The sequence below is a fragment of the Oryza sativa genome, chromosome 3 (genome assembly GCF_034140825.1).
Source record: "Oryza sativa Japonica Group chromosome 3, ASM3414082v1".
Classification (NCBI taxonomy): domain Eukaryota; kingdom Viridiplantae; phylum Streptophyta; class Magnoliopsida; order Poales; family Poaceae; genus Oryza; species Oryza sativa.
In genome coordinates, this window is record NC_089037.1 from 25,758,596 (window position 1) to 25,778,101 (window position 19,506).

At 43.1% G+C, this 19,506-nt stretch overlaps 3 protein-coding genes across 4 annotated transcripts; 2 read left to right on the forward strand and 1 right to left on the reverse strand.

Annotated features, from left to right (window-relative positions):
- Positions 1-719: 719 nt before the first annotated feature.
- LOC4333563 (expansin-B12) lies at positions 720-3,957 on the forward strand. Of its 2 annotated transcripts, none has more exons than XM_015773681.3 (7): positions 720-814; positions 926-1,002; positions 1,084-1,142; positions 2,368-2,534; positions 2,638-2,750; positions 2,838-3,058; positions 3,248-3,957. In XM_015773681.3, exons 1-7 carry the CDS (start codon positions 763-765, stop codon positions 3,684-3,686), a joined length of 1,128 nt encoding a protein of 375 aa, XP_015629167.1. In that variant the 5' UTR covers positions 720-762; the 3' UTR covers positions 3,687-3,957. The 2 variants fall into 2 exon arrangements, with proteins under 2 accessions (XP_015629167.1, XP_015629168.1); XM_015773682.3 differs by having other exon boundaries at positions 2,389-2,534.
- Positions 3,958-8,136: 4,179 nt separating this feature from the next.
- LOC4333564 (pyruvate dehydrogenase E1 component subunit beta-4, chloroplastic-like) lies at positions 8,137-11,257 on the forward strand. Its single transcript, NM_001418385.1, has 4 exons — positions 8,137-8,405; positions 8,496-8,584; positions 8,709-8,755; positions 10,040-11,257. Exons 1-4 carry the CDS (start codon positions 8,312-8,314, stop codon positions 11,010-11,012), a joined length of 1,203 nt encoding a protein of 400 aa, NP_001405314.1. The 5' UTR covers positions 8,137-8,311; the 3' UTR covers positions 11,013-11,257.
- Positions 11,258-11,348: 91 nt separating this feature from the next.
- On the reverse strand, positions 11,349-16,834 carry LOC4333565 (probable translation initiation factor eIF-2B subunit delta). Its single transcript, NM_001418384.1, has 7 exons — positions 16,332-16,834; positions 15,131-15,271; positions 14,674-15,041; positions 13,410-14,154; positions 13,229-13,325; positions 13,058-13,112; positions 11,349-11,948 (listed from the first exon to the last, which is right to left on the reverse strand). Exons 1-7 carry the CDS (start codon positions 16,699-16,701, stop codon positions 11,886-11,888), a joined length of 1,839 nt encoding a protein of 612 aa, NP_001405313.1. The 5' UTR covers positions 16,702-16,834; the 3' UTR covers positions 11,349-11,885.
- Positions 16,835-19,506: the final 2,672 nt, after the last annotated feature.

Here is a 19,506-nt window from a genome sequence, read left to right on the forward strand (position 1 = left end):
ATATCATACTATTATTATGTTGGTATTTGTTTGGAAGTAAGAGTTAATAAGGAGAAAAAGAAAGATTTAAGTCAAAATTTTAATATATATGTCCAAAGTGAATGACATGTGAGCAAACTCATCCAACTTATATATAAATTAGATACAAACCACTATGCAAAACTATATTAGAGGGTTATATAAACGGTACTGTAAAATTTAGGGGGTTGAATGTCCGGTTTTAAAGTTTAGAGTGCTAGACAGACTTTCATCTAAAGTTTAGGAGTTTATGTGGACTTTTTTCCAAATATAAAGGGTAAAAACCTCCTTAAAACCTCCCCTCACTCGCATTTGAGAGTGCGCCGTTGAAGGAGATGGCAGATAGTCCAAAATCCCGACTCCCCTCGGTCTCTCCCGTCCTCTGTCCACGCAGTGGCCCACCGCCCGCACCAAGAAAACGCCGCATCACCGTGCGCGCCGAGGGGCCGAGCTACGCGGGCGAGCGAGCGCGCATGCCGTGGCGAGCACACGTGGTCGGGCCTATGCTACCGAGGCCGACCGTCGAGCCCGCACCCGCATGACCATCTCGTCCCCTCCTGCTCCCTAAATCCATAATCCCTGATTAGTTTATCCCAATGAGGTTGCATGGTGAAATTACTAATTTACCATCTCTAGCCCTGGCCAGCCAACCCAAACCACCACTACTCTACAACTACAGTGTCCACTGCCCCCGTCACTTCAGTCTCGCTACCTCCGCAGCTTCGCCACGCACTCCCACCCCCAATGCCGGCCGCCGCCCCTCGCGTGGCCTCTGCCGCCTCCGGATCCGCCTCAGGTACGCTCTCCCGCTGCCACCCCGCGAGGCCGCTAGCTCATTCTCCGCTGGATTTTTTTTCCCTCAGTCGGTTCACATTTTCCGGCTCTCTCTCTCTTTCTCTCTCTGCAGCGACGAGGGGCGTGCGGGTGGCGAGGGACAAAAGCGGCGGAGGGAAGCTGGAGGAGCGGACGGCCGTTGCAGTTGCAGTTGCGTGCTTGCTGATTCGAGTCGTTGGCTTTATTAGCTACTGCAATGTGCTGAACTCTGCTGTGTTCTTGAGTGGGCAGGTGAAGGTGGTGGTGGTGGATCCGCAGCGCCTGCGCATGGCGGCCTTCGAGCCCCATCGGTAAGAGGATGCAGCACGATGCCCCCCCCACCCCCCACCCCCCCCCCCCAAAAAAAAAAGCTACTACTACTACTACTAGCACAATGCATTTTTGGTCTACAAGTCTGAATGGGTCAGTTATTAGCTTTCGAGCTATGGCCTTGGGTTGTTCTACAACTGATTGTTTACTTACCAGGAGGCATTTTTTTGTTGCATGGATGGTTGGATCCGCTTTATTCCTTTGACATAGTCACTTTAATTGGAAGATAAAAGTATGTACTGTATGTTGGCTCCAAGCATTGTATTTTGTCTAGGTGATACTCCCTCCTTTTTACAATGTAAGTCATTCTAGCATATATGTCTAGATTCATTAACATCAATATGAATATGGGATAGATATATATGTCTAGATTCATTAATATCAATATGAATGTGGGAAATGCTAGAATGACTTACATTGTAAAACGGAGGAAGTAATGCTTGTATTTTTTTTCTCAAACATTTGCTGTTCTGTTGGTAGTCTTCATGAATAGTGTTTCATATTTCATTTTGTGTAGTACTGTTAGCGAATAAAACTTTGTCATTTCTATCTTTCTATTTAGAAAACGAACTGAATATAACATGATCGGTATGCCTTTTTCAATCAATGGAGTAATGGCTTACTGTGCCATTTGCTCTTTGGACTTAAACAGTATGCTCTCGAAACTTCTTCAAGACATAATTATTTAAGGTTGGGCATGTGTTTCTTTTGGTTAGTAGCTAGGTGCTATGTTTTTGGGTAATGGTGACAAATCGTAAAGTAGAAACTAAAGGTTAATCAGCTGACAATGGTCATCAGTAATTGGAAATTTTCTAACACCCTCCTTTACATGTTTGCCATAATCCATGACAACAACTTTTTGTAATTCACGGCACATTGCCCTTCTTGTCTATCATCTCCTTAAAATCCATTTTTTATTCTAACTTCAGAAAACAGCTGTACCACATTTATGGCATTTTCATTTTCTTCAGTGGAGTGTTTTTTTAATGAGAACTCAGTGAAGTGTTGTTATGAAAACATTCTCAATGCTGTGAATTATGTTCTGAGGCGCAATTGAAGCCAAAACAATAACCTTTCTTGCTGTCCTGTTCTTCATTACCTCCAGCACAAAATATGCCCATTGAATACATATCATACAATCTATACTTGTGTTGTTGACCTTGCAAACCAACAGTGTGTTAGTCCTTATCAGCCATAATGTGACAGAGTGCAGCACATGGCTTCCAGGCTTCAGCTCTTGTACTTCATTGCCATTACAGTGCTCGCTTCGGTGTTCCAACCTTGCACGTCCATTGAGCTCCACCGTGAGCTCTCTGGCTGGTCGAATGGCATTGCTACATGGTATGGCGATCCTAATGGTGCAGGAAGTGAAGGTATGGTAGATACCACAAAAAATAAAATCTGTGAATATACGCACTCTACTCAAAGCGGCTTGTGGTGCGAAAATGTGATGTCTCATGCATAAATTTGTTGTAGGCGGTGCATGTGGGTACCAGTATGCTGTTGACCAGCCACCGTTCTCATCCAGGATTGCTGCTGGTAGCCCCTACATCTATGACTCTGGCAAGGGATGTGGTTCGTGCTACCGGGTGTGTATCCATTGACCATTAGCAGCTGAAGCTATGCTCATTCATGCATGTCTGCCATTTGACATTTGGAAATAACTGATTTATCAGGTGGTGTGTGCTGGTAATGAAGCTTGCTCTGGTATCCCTGTAACCGTTGTCATCACTGACCAGGGGCCTGGTGGCCCATGCTTGGAAGAGCTAGTCGATGGTCAATGCATGAATGAAGCAGCTCACTTTGACATGAGCGGGACAGCATTCGGTGCCATGGCGAGGCCTGGCCAGGCTGATCAACTCCGTGGTGCTGGCCTCCTCCAAATTCAGTACACCCGGTACACATGAATAATGGATCATCATATATAGTACACAGGCACTCAGCTACACTATTATTCTTGGCTGCTGCAACGGCCAAGTACATATGACACTTCACGCAGATATGCAAACTGTCTGGTTTTCGCTATGTTTCTCATCATGTAACAAACAGTATGTTTAATCTTTTCTGTTACTTTTGTGGTGTACAGTGTGGAGTGTGAATGGACTGGAGTAGGGCTAACCTTTGTCGTGGACTCTGGCTCCAACCCGAACTACCTGGCCCTGCTGGTGGAGTACGATGACAACGACAGTGACCTTGCGGCTGTCGACATCATGCCGATTGGTGCTGGTGCTTCGGGGTCATGGATTCCGATGCAGCAGTCATGGGGCGCAGTGTGGAGGCTCAACTCCGGCTCCGCCCTGCAGGGCCCGTTCTCCGTCCGCCTGACGTTCAGCTCCGGCCAGATGTTTGTTGCCAGCAACGCCATACCGGCAGGGTGGAACCCCGGCATGGCGTACCAGCCCGGCGGAGTGGCGATGAGGGTTAGGGGAAGAAATGGTGGTCGCCGGGGCTACGAGGCCGTCGGGATGCTGGGTGGCTTGTGTCACCTTCTACTGCTGCTGTTGTTAATGTTGTTCGAGTTGTGACTTGTGATGCACTAAAAACATGTGCTGAAACTTTGGTGCTTTCTGTAGGACTAGCCATGGTTGGATTAGCCTGGCCGTGCTCTCTTGTAGCTCAGATGATGTATTGCCCGCAGCCTTGGAGACATTATCAATTTGTCATGTGCTGGATTAATGGAATAAGTAGTATTCCACTGTTCTTACTTCTAGCTACTGTAGTTCAGGTTTGATAGTCTCTGTAAATATGTTCCTTGGAATTGTTGGGTTATTTTCAAGCTCTTTCCTTAAGTTTGAAGATGCGTTGTTGATCTTTCTTTCAAGAGCACCAAGTTGTCATTTTTTATGTTTGTGTAGTACTCTGGTCCTAAAACAAATGATGTTTAGGACAAGATTTGGTTAACTTTTTTAAAAAGACTTTGACTATCAAATTCGTATTAGAATATTTTGTTAAATTCAGTTAGCTTCTGATATTATTATAATGATTTTTTAGGCAAATTTGTGCATACCATTTTTTCCTTTTTAAACTAAGAAACTCGTAAACTGTTGATGGTTGTTTAAAAAATTTGATCAAATATTGTTCTAAATGTCATATATGTATTACTGGAGGGAGTAATTTGTTAGTAAAGAAAAGTATCATTAAAATGCTTTGGCGAAAAACATACTAGTACTTGTTTGAAGTGGTAAAAGTTTCTCTCTAGATTACTATTGGGTGAATAGCCAAAAATGTCCTCCAAGTTTCATACAAGGATCAGCTTAGTCCATAATCTATTGGGTGAATAGCCAAAGATGTCCTCCAAGTTTCATACAAGGATCGGCTTAGTCCTTAATGTTTCAATCTGTTCATATTACTTCTTCAAGTTTTTATTTTAATTCAAACTTATCCTTGAACCCACATAACCAACAATTCTCTTGATAAATGTCACTTATACCCCCTCATTCACATATATAAGAGAAAACAATTGCATACAATGAATTCTTTTTATAGACAATGCATAGCAATTTATGTAAAACAAAAATAAATTATATACTTACAAGTGTATACGATAGCCATTAGGCTCAAGTTTCATGTGCACATGTTGAAATAATGGGAAATACATATGTAATGTTGTTTATTTATTTTTGTTTTCTTTTTTCTAGTGTACAGTTGTATACAAATTAAAGGCAAAAGGGACACTTTCTAATAGAATTGTTGACTAAAAATAGCCATATGGCAAATCAAGTGGGTCCAAGGATGATTTTAAGCCAAAACAAATACTTAGATGACCTGTATGGACAAAATGAAACCTAAAGTACTAAATTGAGTCTTCAGTGAAGCTTGAGGAACTAAATTAGCTATTCACCCATTAATATTTGCAGTAATATTTGAAATAGTGTGGTTGCTGGTGACAAATATTTTGCCTTTTTCCCTTCACTAAACAGCTCTCTTGCCTGTCATTTCTCAGTTCTGCAAGATGAAACTCAAGACAAAAGACTGAAAAATTCAGCAACACTTTGTTGAAAGGGTAGTGCCACTTGGCCTAGGTGGATGAGGCCAAGGCCACAAGGTTTTAGCATCGATGAGACCGAGGCTGCCCATTGAGGTCCTCCCACACTGACCCAATTGGCCTGCACTCGGTCCATATATACACATTTTTAACAACTCAGATAAGAAACATAACCTTGCCTACTACTATAGCTGTTTGTTTTCATGCGGATATACCTGTTTTTCATCTAGTATATATAATCTTTTTGTTGCAGAATTGATACCGTCAGAGTTCTAATATGTGTTAAATAACTTTTATGGTAACTCTTAGAAGTATAAGTTGCAGCATGAAAAGATATTGAGTAAAATGCACCAGCGGTCCTTAAACTTGTCAGGAGGTTTCACTTAGGTCCACGAACTTGCAAAGCGCACATCGAGGTCCCTAAACTTGGTTTATTGTATCATCCCGGTCCAAAGCCGCGTTCGACCGTGGTCTTGTCTACGTGCATGCCACGTGGACAATGACATGATTTTTTTTCTCCCTTCTTCCTTCTTTTTTCTCTTTTATGAAAAGACGATGACATGGACGATGACGTGTACGAGGCATTTTCGTCTTTTCGACAAGGAAGAAAGAGAAAAAAAGAAGGAAGAAGGGAGAAAAAATTTTAAAAAATCCATGTCATCATCCATGTGGCGTGCCACGTAGGCAAGACCATTGTCAAACGCGGCTTTGGACCGGGATGATACAATAAACTAAGTTTAGAGACCTTGATGTGCGCTTTGAAAGTTTGTGGACCTAAGTGAAACCTCCTGATAAGTTTAAGGACCGCTGGTGCATTTTACTCAAACATATTTGTATGCAACTGGTAATGTCATGGTAATAGTTAATTGTGACCTCATGAGTCATGTGCCTAAACTTACCATTCGAGAGAGTCCAAATTCAAGTCAGAAACTGATACATGTTTGGAAGGGACGTCATTGTCCACCAATTTTTTGAGCACACGCTCGCGTCGAGTGGGTCGTACTCCCTTTGGCCTCGGAAAAACCAATGCAAATATCACCTAAGATAACGAATCTTGACAACCTTATATCCAGATTCGTTGAGGTGGTGTTACACCTCATCTAGGTTTTTTTTTATGGAAAAAGTATAAGTGTGTGTTGACGCTCGGTGTTTAAATGTTGTGGTGTTGTCTGGATAGTGTTTGTGCGCTTTCAAATGTACTCTCCATCCTAAAAAACAATCCTAATTATAAACCTGGTCCATGTATATAGCTAGGATTTATATATATTTTTTTACGGAGGGTGTACTCTTTAAGAAAGAAAAAACAATAACCATTTTTTCTCAACTCATCATTATATGGTTTTTTAGGTTTCATCATGGGAACACTGAATTTAGGCAAGCCGTAAGTGGGCAAGAGGGAGGAGGAGGTATCAATGTAACTCACCAGCGAAACGGTGGCAACTTTTTGACGGTGATGATGGGGAATAAGGTGTTTTCTCATGTTTAGAGGGATGTTCGTAGTCGATGGAAGACAATGGTAGGTAATGAGTTGGTGATAATACCGTTGGAATTATGGGGTTATAGGACGTCAGTGAACAGGGTCAGAGACGAGAACATAAAAGTCAGAGTGGTTACGAAGTTGGAGCAAAAGGGTGTTTCTAATGGTGGCCTAGCTTAGGAGGAGAAGAGACAAGGAGGGAGGAGGCCAATTCAAAGGGGCTCGTGTTGTACATCCAATCTAAAAATAATCTCATAATTAGACATATATATATGGACCGGGCGTTGGGTGACACTAATGGACGGGTGATCGCCCACAGCGATCATCCCCATCCCCCCACCAATACGCTCCTCTCCCTCTTCCTCCTCCCCTTCTTCTCTTCCTACTACACCACAAAAATTTTTTAAAAAATAAAAAATAATAAAGTTAGAAAAATTTATGTATAGAAATACTATATATAAAAATATTTAAATTTAAATTTAAATTTGAATCGGGTAAACTTTTGACTTATAAACTTTGGGTCTATAAACTTTAGATGTATAGAAATACTACATATAAAAAATATTTGAATTCAAATTTAAATTTGAATCGGATATATAAACTTTTAACTTATAAACTTTGGGTCTCTAATCTTTATGTGTATAAATTTTAGATTATGTGTATGAATTTTAGATGTGTAAACTTGAGGTGTATAAATTTACTAAAATAGAAAAGTAGCGTGGAGGAGGGGGTGATCACGCGGGGCGATTGATCGCTCGTTAGGATTTTCGCATGGACCGTGCTTAATCCAAGAGTCCTTACGTTATGTCCGTGTTCTTTTCGGTTTCTTCATCTGATTATTACTGCAGATGATAATCCACACTTCTAAAAATACATATATTTATTAAAAACAATCTTCTAATGCGATACTAAGATCACTTGCTTAAAACCATTTATTAAATTTATTTCTTGAAAATTTTATTTATCCATAATCAAGTATATAATATATGATATTTGACATGTATACTCACATATACGACTAATTATTTTTAATGGTAGGCGACATACCCATTAACAACAAGACGCATATGTTTACTCCGTTAATCTTATAATATATTCCCTCCGTCCCTAAATATTTAACGCCGTTGATTTTTTTAAACATGTTTGACTGTTCGTCTTATTAAAAAAATTTAAGTAATTATTAATTCTTTTCCTATAATTTGATTCATTGTTAAATATACTTTTATATATACATATAGTTTTACATATTTCATAAAAGTTTTTGAATAAGACAAATGGTTAAATATGTTTAAAAAAGTTAACGGCATCAAATATTTCGGGACGGATGGATGGAGTATAAAAGTCCAGTATCTCATAGTGTTTGAATGTGCGTACGTGCATATGAGCAAACAATCCATTTTCAAGATTCTCACACAGTGGATCAAAATCCAGCGGCCGAGATCAAAACCAAAATCCACCCCCCATCATGTCCATAGACCCGGTCCACAGCCCATCGTCTCCCTCTCCATTTCTCGTCCTCTCCTCTCTTACCTCACCTCGTTCTCTCCGCCACCGCCGCCGCCGCCTCCATTCCTCCACCGCCGCCACCCCAAGACTTCCCCCCACCTTTATATAGCGGACCACCAACCCATCGCCTGCGCGTCCTCCCGAGAAAGAGAGAGAGAGAGAGAGAGATCCCGACCTCAACAATGGCGGCCGCTTCCTCCCTCCACGCCGCCCCGCGGGTGGGATCCTCCTCCTCCTTCTCCTCCTCCTCCTCCGCTGGCCGCAGATCAGCCTCCGGTAAGCGAGGTTTCCTCCCCTGCTCGTCGGATCTCCGCTGGTTCCGTGGGATTATTGTGTATTCATGTGGTGTTTGTTTTGCTCTTGCAGCGGCGAGGAGCGTGCGCGTGGCGGCGGCGGCCGGATCGTGCGCGGCGCGGCGGGCGGGGGGAAGGATGGTGGCGCGGGCCGCCGTTGCAGTTGCGTGAGACGTTCTGCTCTCTGAGCTGATATACTTCCGTTCGCTACGATGCTCTGCTGGGCTCTGATGGTTTCACTGAACTGCTCTATGTTGTGTTTGTTTGTGTTTCTTCTCGCGTGCAGTCCAAGGCGGAATCGCCGGCGAGCGCGGCCTCCTCCAAGTCTGACGGGTAAAGAATTCAGCACCCCTCTAATTTTATAATTGTGTAGTACAGAATCCATACGGTAACCAAGCGTTCAATTATTTCTTCTGTTCATAAGACCGATCGATTCAGCTCAATCTGGGTTTGATTTGGCTGGATTGTGTTGGTCTTAGTCTATTGTGTGTTGGGGCTATACTCCAGTTTTGGAGCTTGGATCTGTTTAGGGGTTGGGCTCTTGTTATTCTGCTCGTTAGGTGATGCAATTTTGCAGCCTTCCGTTCGTTGAAAGTTGATACAGGGGGCTAGTTGAATGTTACTAAGCTTGTATGAAGAATTGAAGTTAGAGAACTTATGACTAGAAACAGTTCATGAAGAAATTGTTTGAAGCATCCGAGAAACTAGGAGTATTTTATAGCGGTCTTTAGATTTATGAGGTCTATTACCAGTAGTAGGATAGATATGGCCCATTATTATTATTATATAAGAAAAGATGAAAGGTCTAGATTGATTTTACTACCAGTAGAGACCACTGTAAAGTGAATTTCAATCAACAAAGTAGAACATTCAACTGACTTGCCCATCAGCTTTCAGCTATGGCTTCTGCTGCTGGCTGGCATTCACAATTTGACATATATTTTCTTGGATATGAGTAGGGAATGACTTTGGAAGCATCAATTTAGGCCTTGATTGAAACACTGATGGGACTTGCATACTGCCTTATACTCCTACCTGCACTGTAGACATGTCCAATGTTTGGTGTATTGCAAAAAAGAAATTAGGAATTTAGTTTTTTTCCCCTTTGGCTATTACTAATCTATATAATGGACATAGGGCTGGAAAGCACAGAATTTATAACGTCTAGCCATTCAAATTTGACATTGAGCTCAGTGGAATATGCTCCTCACCGGGTGACACAAACTGTTCTGTTACTCCCTCCAGTCATTTAGTTCTCCCAACGTCAGACACATTAAAGTAGAGAGATTAGTTTCCAACCCAATTGGCCACTTACCATGCTATTATATAGGCTGCATATACTCATAAAAAATTGCTTCAGGCTGTCAAGCTTAGTTGGTTTACATTTACTTTGTAATGTTGACTGTAGGATTATCGGTACCTGTAACGAATCGGTTAACACTGGTATTCAGAATTCAGTATTTGCCCTGGTTCATTACAATGCTTATATGTGTTGTGCACTTGTGCTAGTTTAGGTGTTACATTTCTGATTTTTTTTATCTTATCCAAATAAATAACATTTCAGTGCATAGAATATGTAATCTAAGGCAAATTCCTAATTCTGTAACTTTTATTCAGTCATGAGGTCTTACTGTTTGAGGCTCTTCGCGAGGCCTTGATAGAAGAGATGAAAGAAGATCCAACGGTATGTGTCTTTGGTGAAGATGTCGGTCACTATGGAGGTTCTTACAAGGTGACCAAAGGTCTGGCTGAGATGTTTGGAGACCTACGAGTCCTTGATACCCCTATTGCTGAGAACTCATTCACCGGCATGGGAGTTGGAGCAGCGATGAAGGGGTTGAGGCCTGTTGTTGAAGGAATGAACATGGGTTTCCTTCTCCTTGCTTACAACCAAATCTCAAACAACTGCGGAATGCTTCACTACACCTCTGGTGGCCAGTTCAAAATCCCAATCGTGATCCGAGGTCCTGGTGGAGTTGGTCGCCAGCTTGGTGCTGAGCACTCCCAGCGTCTGGAGTCTTACTTTCAGTCGATCCCCGGCCTCCAGATGGTTGCTTGCTCTACCCCTTACAACGCCAAGGGTCTGATGAAAGCCGCCATAAGGAGCGAGAACCCCGTGGTGCTATTCGAGCACGTCCTTCTGTACAACCTGAAGGAGAAAATTCCCGACGAGGAATATGTTCTATGCCTGGAGGAGGCTGAGATGGTGCGTCCCGGAGAACATGTTACCATCCTCACATACTCGCGGATGAGGTACCATGTGATGCAGGCTGCGAAGACCCTGGTGAACAAAGGGTATGATCCCGAGGTCATCGACATCAGGTCGTTGAAGCCATTTGACCTGCACACCATAGGCAACTCTATCAAGAAGACCCACCGCGTGCTGATTGTGGAGGAGTGCATGCGCACGGGCGGGATCGGCGCCAGCTTGAGATCGGCCATCATCGACAACTTCTGGGACTACCTTGACGCACCCATCATGTGCTTGTCGTCGCAGGATGTGCCGACGCCGTATGCTGCGCCTCTGGAGGATGCCACCGTCGTGCAGCCTGCCCAGATTGTGGCTGCCGTTGAGCAAATATGCCAGTAATCTAGACAACCGTTTATACATTGTTCTTTGCGTGGAAAGTTTTTGTTCATCGTTTTGCCCATGTAGCGAGGTATCCATTGTGGTATAGGCTTATTTATAGCCATTTTTATTCGTATTCTGAGTTGTACTTTAGCTGCGAGGACATGCTCCACAGGATATATTCGTGCACTGTATCATGCTGAATTCTAGGATTTAAACATGTTTTTACTGCAAGAAGATTTTATAATGTTCGATTATCATGATTCAGTCGTTCCGAAGTTCAGTGAACGTACGAAGTCGGTCACTCCAGGCCGAGAGTGACTGAATGTATGATTTCATAATAAAAACTCTGAACTTGTCACCATAATTCCATGCAGCTTGAAAATCGGTATGTATCTAACTATCCCCAAGTTGCAAAATATTACTAGTAAATTATAGGCATCGCGAAGTGCTCAGGCAACGTATGAGATTTCCGCAACCTATCCCTATCCCGATACCTCATGCGTAATCGCGAAGTCCCCCCAATCTACATGATGTATTGGACAGGTGAATACTGTTACAAATATAGCTTCGAATTCATCTCAGGTCCCAGTTACTATCACGCGCATGACCAGAGGAGGCTCAGGAAGACATAGGTACGAGCATAGTTGCATCACAACGTTTGATGACTACCACCAACATAACCCCTCTAGAGGTGCCAGAGTGCAATCTTCATAGACGGAGCCATGGTGATATCAAAATTGGACCATCTTGTGGCAAACAAATTGATAAGCTCAAAAGAAAAAAGGTTTGGCGGCTGAGAGCTCTCAAACAGAAGTACATGTTTCACGCATCCCGCACTTTGGGCAGCAAGCCAACAACAGTTACCAAAATTGTTGTCATAATGCAGTACATCTATATCCACAGCTGTTCTTTGCGATACTCTCTCACAATGACAGGTACACTTGTGGGTGGAAGCTGGAACAAAGCAAAACAACCCCATCAGCAATTCAATGAACCGGATAAGAGAGCCATCATCTTAAATATTTATAACGAAAATGTCTACTTGGGCCCTTAAAGTAAACCAGGTATGTACCACCACAAATATCAACAGGTAATCTATCTCCAAACTATCAAAGGTAAGTGGCTTTGAAAGAGGTTTTGTCCAGATGGGCTATGACAAGTGCAATGACATGACAATGTATTCGGTCAAATATATTTTTAACTACTAGTAGGATAGCTTGGCGATGTATTCAGTTAAATAATGTTTTGACTAGTAGGCAGCTCGTAGAAGCACAATAGTGGTGACATGTTCCCTGGCTCAACAATTGGAGAAAGAAAGGGAGCGGCTGGGCCTGTTTGGGAGAAATGGATTCATGTATCTGCCAGGCAGACAATACATGGGAGAAGCCGAGCCTGTTTGGCTGAAATTGGTTCAGCAGACACCACCACCTGCTACATCTTCGTTTACATCTCACAACTACTTACAAAACTACCCTAAGGAGTTATTTAAACCGGCTTTTGTTCTTTAGGTGGTAAGAGTACTGAATTCAAGCCTACAAGGGTTAAATAGACCAACCATAATACTTCCAAGGGATTGAATAAAATTTTTCCTGTTCATAAAAATCTAAAAAAGTTGGCATAAAAAAGACATTTGTCTAACTGTAGAAGAGAATATATTACTCCCTCCGTTTCACAATGTAAGACTTTCTAGCATTGCCCATATACAAATATATGTTAATGAATCTAAACTCATGCATATGTCTAGATTCATTAACATCTAAATGAATGTAGGCAATGCTAGAAAGTCTTACATTGTGAAACGGAGGAAGTAGTTCAGTACATGCAATCGGCATCAATTAATGTTTTCTGCAAGATTTAATTTTGAGGAAAAAAGTATACAAGTGCAACTTAAAAGATGAAAAAAATGTTTGTTGCTAAAAAACATCCATAGAAAAGGCTTGCTAACACCTATAATTCAACAGCCAGATGCTTATGTGAGGAAAACTAAGCAAAAGGACATCTTATATGAATATCTTCAAATAGGACAAGTAAATGACTGCAATTAGAGGTGAAAGGTATTTTACCATTCCATAATCTGTTATGATCATCGACACATAGTCAGAAGGGGTGGCATCATACCTATCAATGTGCAAAATTATCTCAATCAAAGGGAACATTGACAGAACTAAGAAAACAAGTCACCTATGGAATTCAAGGACATATTATCTTAAAAAAAATGGAATTCAAGGACATACGTAAGATTTAACAGTTGGAGATTTTCATTGTCTGCCAAGTTCTTAAGATGGCCCAAATCTGCCTTCCCAGGAACTTTCAAAATGACATCTGGATCACCTGGGTAAAAGACTCGTGTTATGATTCTTATGCATGGTAAAAAAAAATAGTTACAAAGCATAAATTCAAAAGATATATACATACCAAGCTCATTAGCACATATAGAATCAAGTTGCACCCTCTCATGAAATTTGTATGCCTCACAGCACACAAGAACAGGAATTCCAAATGCATGTGCAACCATTGCCACAGATGCTGTCCCGACTCTAGAATAAACTGTTCCATTTGATAGTATTGAGGAGGCACCCAAGAAAACTCTTGTAACTTCATGCATGATGTATGAGATGGCATTAATATGTGTATACGTGCAGTTGATGCCCTTTTCCACTAATCTACGTAGTAATCCTTGTCCCTCAAGCTTGGGACGAGAATCTACCACTATAACACGGAACTTCCTCCCAAGTTCATGAGCATGATCCAGAATCATTTCAACAACTGACGATGACCCATATGTCAGCAAGACATCATTGTCTCTGACTTTTGTGATAGCATGACTGACAATAACCTTATCTGCCACAACTATTTTTTCATTAATGAATCGATCAATATCAGATTGAAGACTGGCTTTGGCTTCTGATTCTGACAATGTGAGTGGTAGCTTGGCAATCCTGTTCTTTAAAAACCTAATAGCATTGCCCATGCTAATTGACAGAGGCCTGCACTCAATAAGAAACGACACATAACTGCTGATTTTCGCTGTAAGATCTCTACTCAGAGTTTTTTTGGGAGGTGTAGAGTAATCTTTTATTGCCACTTGGAATGCAAGAAGCATTGCTATACAACGACCATTTCCACCAGAAACCTCACCAGACAAATATTGGAGCCCAACCTGAAACATAGTGAATACCTGTTGAGTTATTCATATTCAACCAAAATTGATGATAATCAATTTATCCAATTCAAATTAGCTAACCCATTTACTTCTTTGAACAACGAAACAAAAGAAATTTGAGATTGCAGGATTGCTAACTAGTTTTGGCTGGCTGGCTTGCTTGTTGGTATTTAACAAGACCAGTAATGCAGTATAACATTCAGTGAGGAAATGCTCCAAATAATGGTAAAAAGATCACGATGGAAGTTTGTAATGCATTAAAAAATAATAGAACACTATCTGGTACAAAAAATAAAAGAGAGGTTTAATAGTTTTGGTTTATGTTTATGGTAAATGAAATGTTGCAACATTAATTGTGTACACCTTCACTTTACACCTCTAAATGCAAGAAGATTTTCTGTGGGACGAGAAGCGAGTCATCAAATAATCCAACCTAGTAACTTGGGAGCTTGGAACATGAGCTTTTAAATGGCATACAGATAACATTTATGAGTAGTTTGAATGCATATCAAGTACCTTGTACACAGAAGGATGCATTGGTTCAAGTTGAAAAAACTTTGATTCAAGGCCAGGAAGTTGAGTGCCATGCACATACTGAGGCAAGTGCCTAAACAATTCAACTCTGTTTCTTGCTTCAGATTGATTTACAATTGCACGTTTTTTTGCTTTCTCCACCCGGTGCACATCATCAAACTGCATACGAGGGTGAGGCGCATCTTTCTTCCTATCTCTTTCTGAAGGACGTTCAGTAACCTTCTTCTCAGAAGCAGCAGTAGATGCAGCTTGGGGCACATCTTTCTTCTGAGAAACTTTTGATGATTTGGCTTGCTTGGGCATTGCAGGATTAGCCCCTGAACCAGTGCCTGCAGACTTTCCTGATAACCCTACAGGTCCAAACTAATGTTATAATTATGCTGCAGCACACCCCACAAGGGAGTGGAAGGGGATGAGAAGATGAGAACAAGGATATTACCTGCCTCCTTGGCAGCAGCTTTAGCAGCACGCTGAGCTTCCTGAATAGCACGCCTCTCTGCTTTAGAAGTTTTCTGCTTTTGTGGAATTGAAGCTGGAACATTGTCATTCCGTATTTCAGCCAAATCGTTATTGTTTGATTCTGAAACAAATAAAACAAAGTTAAGTGCATATTATGTATTGAAAAACAAATTTTCCCCAAGAATTTTAATAAATGTCGAGGAAAATAAACATATAAAGAAGAATGACAGTATGGATAATTGGTTCTCAGATGTGGCTCAAGATTTATAAAAACTTTGAAACATCAAACTAACACTCCCTTCTTCAAATATTTTCAATGCACTTATACAAATCTAGGAGCACTTTGGATGGATTAGATAGTGCATGAAAATCGATATGCAGAGTTACATGAAATCAACAGTCCATAGCTGTCAAGTTGGTATTTATTATACCAATTTCAATTGAATAAAACCAAACATAGCAGCTAGAAAAGCCAGCTACCTAACACATCATCAAACAAAACAGAGAAATGATCTTAGATAAGTAGATTTGTCTGTAACTACCGGTGGTCAAGGCCAGAGGCTTTTTTCTTCTTTTTTTTTTTGAGAGGGAAAAGGGAAGAAACTTCAGGAGAGGGAGACAGAATAGATCAACTTCTTGCTTCAATGTTAACTGGTACTAGTATAAAATAGAGCTTAGTGAAATAGAAGGGTATAGAAAGGTACAGAAAAGTAAAACGAAGCTACCCTGCTTATTATCCCTTAAAAACACAATATATCACAGAAACAGTTCCTTTGCCGCATTAGAGTTTGATATAATGAAATACTAAAAAGCTTGGATTCATCTTTCCAGTAGTGGATTACCATGACGCTTCGAGTTCAGGTGGGCTGGCTTTACAACCTTCCGTTGTAAGGCCAAAAATAGTACTGTGATGTCAAGTGAGTCGAATTCGAATACTATGTGTTCATATAAAATTTCATTATTGAGCATAAACTTCATGTTACGGTTTACGCAGATGCAGCACACACATCCTCTACATAACCAGAGGTATAAACTCCGTTCCTATGCTTCACCGTATGAAATTCTCGTCAAAAATTTTCAGTTCGTGACAGTACCATCATACATAGCAACGTCCGCCGCCTCAATTCGCAGAAAGCGCTTTCGAAATTGCTGCAACCGGATAAAGGCTCAAGAGCGCGTACCGAGCTCGGCGGCAGAAGGCGCCCGCGACCAGGACTCGTCGTCGCCCAGCTCGGAGGGGGACGCCGCGGGGGAGGGCGAGCCTGGGGCGAGGTGGTCGGCGTGGCGCGGGGGCGGGATCATGACGGGGGAGAGCGAGCCCGGGGAGAGCTCGGACGCCGGGGGGGACCCCTCGGAGGACGCCTGCGCCTGCGCCGCCGCGGCCGCCGCCGAGGAGGCGGCAGCAGCAGCCGCCGCGACCGCTGCAGCGGCGGCGGCGGGGGGCTCGGCGGGCGGGGCCGAGGAGGAGGCGTCGGGGGTGACGAACCCCACCTGCCGGATCTTGGGCTCCACGCCCCCCGACGACGAGCGCGGCGGCCGGCGGAGATCCATCGCCCGGCGGCGCCAGCGGCGGCCGGGGCGGGGAGCTTTGAGCTAGGGCAGGGCGGGTGAGGTGAGGTCGCCGCGAGGGTTTGCGGGGCTTTGGACACGGGAGGGGGAGAGAGAGAGAGAGAGAGAGGGGAGCGCGACGGCGGGGGTGGGGGATCGGCTCGGGATGGGTGGTGGTCGGTGACGTGTGCGTGCGTGGGGAAGGGAGTGTTGGGCCTCGGGAGAAGGCCCATTTATCTTTCAGGACCTAAGTAGATATGGTCCAACGAGATCAGCCCCATGTTGTATTGGATGGCTGGCCTAATAAGTCTATTATACTTCCCTTATCTCTTACCCTCGATCAAATCGTGTCCCTCAACCGCATAACGGGGTATAATGTCTTCCTCCAACTTTGAAAACCGATGCCAATATACTTCTTCGGTAGTTAGGGTAGTGATTTTTTTTTATGATGTGGTAGATTGACTACAGTCAGACTCGTTGAGTCAGGGCATAACCCCAAATTGTAAGTGAAATGTGGCAAAACATATCTAGTGACCATGTTACATTCCTTTTCTTCTTCTCCCATCTCTTTCTCTCTCCTCGGGCAATCGTAGAGGCAAGATAGGCCGGAGGACGCAAATGCCACTAGGGGCGCGCCCAGCATTGGCAAAGCAGTGTGTGGATGTTGTCCATCTCAAGCGTGCCTGTGTAAACCCAGTGGTCGACGGGGAAGGAGCCGGAGGTCGGGGCTGAGCCCAGAAGGCAAATCCAGTCAGTCAAGCGGACAAACTCAAGGTGACGAGCCTCCCAAGGGTTGAGCTCCCCTATCCGTGAGTCCATCGACGCATCAAGAATACGAGAACCACGATGATGAGCTCGTTGGCGGCAGATGCGCAGGAGGACGGGACCGAGGCCCGGTCGACCTCGTCGAGCCCCTCGTCGCAGAGGATGCGGACGAGCCAGAATGTTGTCCCCGCAGCCTCCCCAAGATTACATGTCCTCTCGCGCCACTATGGCCTCATCGAGCTCCCGCTCGCGCCGTGGCCCCCCGCCTCACCTACTAGATCGGGTGGGTGGCCCCCGTTTACGCTCAAGGAGATGGAAATGACGCCAGATCCTGCCATCGACGCCTTCAACGTGCGCGTGAGCTAGCTGCCTTAACCTTGCTGCTCATGTGCGCCACTGCACTCCACCTCAATCCTCGATGGTAAGCGGCAGGGGAGCTATGGGTCCCTCGTCCACAGTCTCCCCTCTCTCAAGCGGTGGCCGCAACAACCTAGTGGTCGGCGAGCTTGAGGTGGCACAGACGGGTGCATGGGCTGCATGGAGCAATGTGTCATCTCCTCTCTCCCGAGCAGCGGCAGCAGCGTCACCAAGCTCGACGATGCTACAATGGATGTGGATCTTGAGTTCAAGGTCACGAGAGCAGCTGAGAGCTACTCCAAATATGGTTGCTGCCGTCTGGGCCGCTTGATAAAGAGGATAAGTCGTTGCTGCCTTACTCCTCACCTGCCTGACGCTGCCCCTCTCCAGTTAGCTGCTAGCATAGAGATCATGAGGAAGAAAGAGGAGAGGTGGAAAGATGGAGAAGAGAGGAGGTTGGAAGAAGAAGATATAGTCTTTGACATGTGTTTTCCAGGTGGGTCTCACTTCATTTTTCTGACTTGAAGTGCCACAAAGATGTTATGCGAGATGAAGATCTAGCCAATATGCCGAGTGGACGTCACTTAAGCCATAACCGGGCTCAATACTACCTTAGAGACTGTATTTGCACCGGTTTTTGAAGTTAGGGAAACTTATACCTCGTGGTTGATGAATGTGATTGGATCGAGGGCAAGATTGGAGGGACGTAAATAGACTTTTCTTTTAGGACCACCTATACATTTGGCGACAAATTTTCTCCTAAAAATTTGACAGATGTAATTATAGTACAATCGTAGTGTAATTACACTGTAACTTATATGTAATTACACTGTAACTTGCATGTAACTACAGTGTAACTTGTATATAAGTTTCACGTAATTTTGAATCGTTAAATCTATTACAAGATTTGTTTTGGTGAGGAAGAAAAAAAATCACAGCACACACATATGTGTAAGGATTTGTTCCCACAACCTCTATTTTACCGAAATAAGACATATTACAGAGAGATTTTTGAAAGTTACATACAAGTTACACTATAGTTACAGTGTAATTACATGCAAGTTACAGTGTAATTATACTACGATTATACTGTAATTACATCTGTCAAATTTTTGGGAGAAAATTTGTCGACAAATATATAGAAAAATCGTTTCTTTTTGGTATTAGGACAAATAGAATATATGGGCCCAGTGAACTCAGGCCCACTTTTGTATTGGGTCCATCTAGATTAGGCCCATTTTAATTATTTTATGCTGGACAGGATGGGCCTCCGGTGAACGTCTCTGTCCTGTAGAGGCAGACATGGATGATGGATGAATGTGCCCATACGTACATAACATAGATCAGCTGGCCATTACTTGTGGATTGGATAATCTTAGCTAGCTATATAGCGCTCGAATCTCGATGAAGATATGTAGGCAAGGAATAGTTAAGGATGTATGTCGATCATTCATCCACGCACGATCGCACTCTTGAATGGTCGATCGGGTGTCAAGATATGCAGTATAGCCATATATGCAGATATGCATGCACAGTATGCAGCACGTCACATGCCACTGTTCGTACATATCTAATATCTTCACACGCACGGAGTACCTTTGAACTTTCTTTGAACTTAACTGCCGACGAACTGAGAATAATTAACTAATTAATTACCCGATTCATGTGAAACTCCTGCGTACGTTC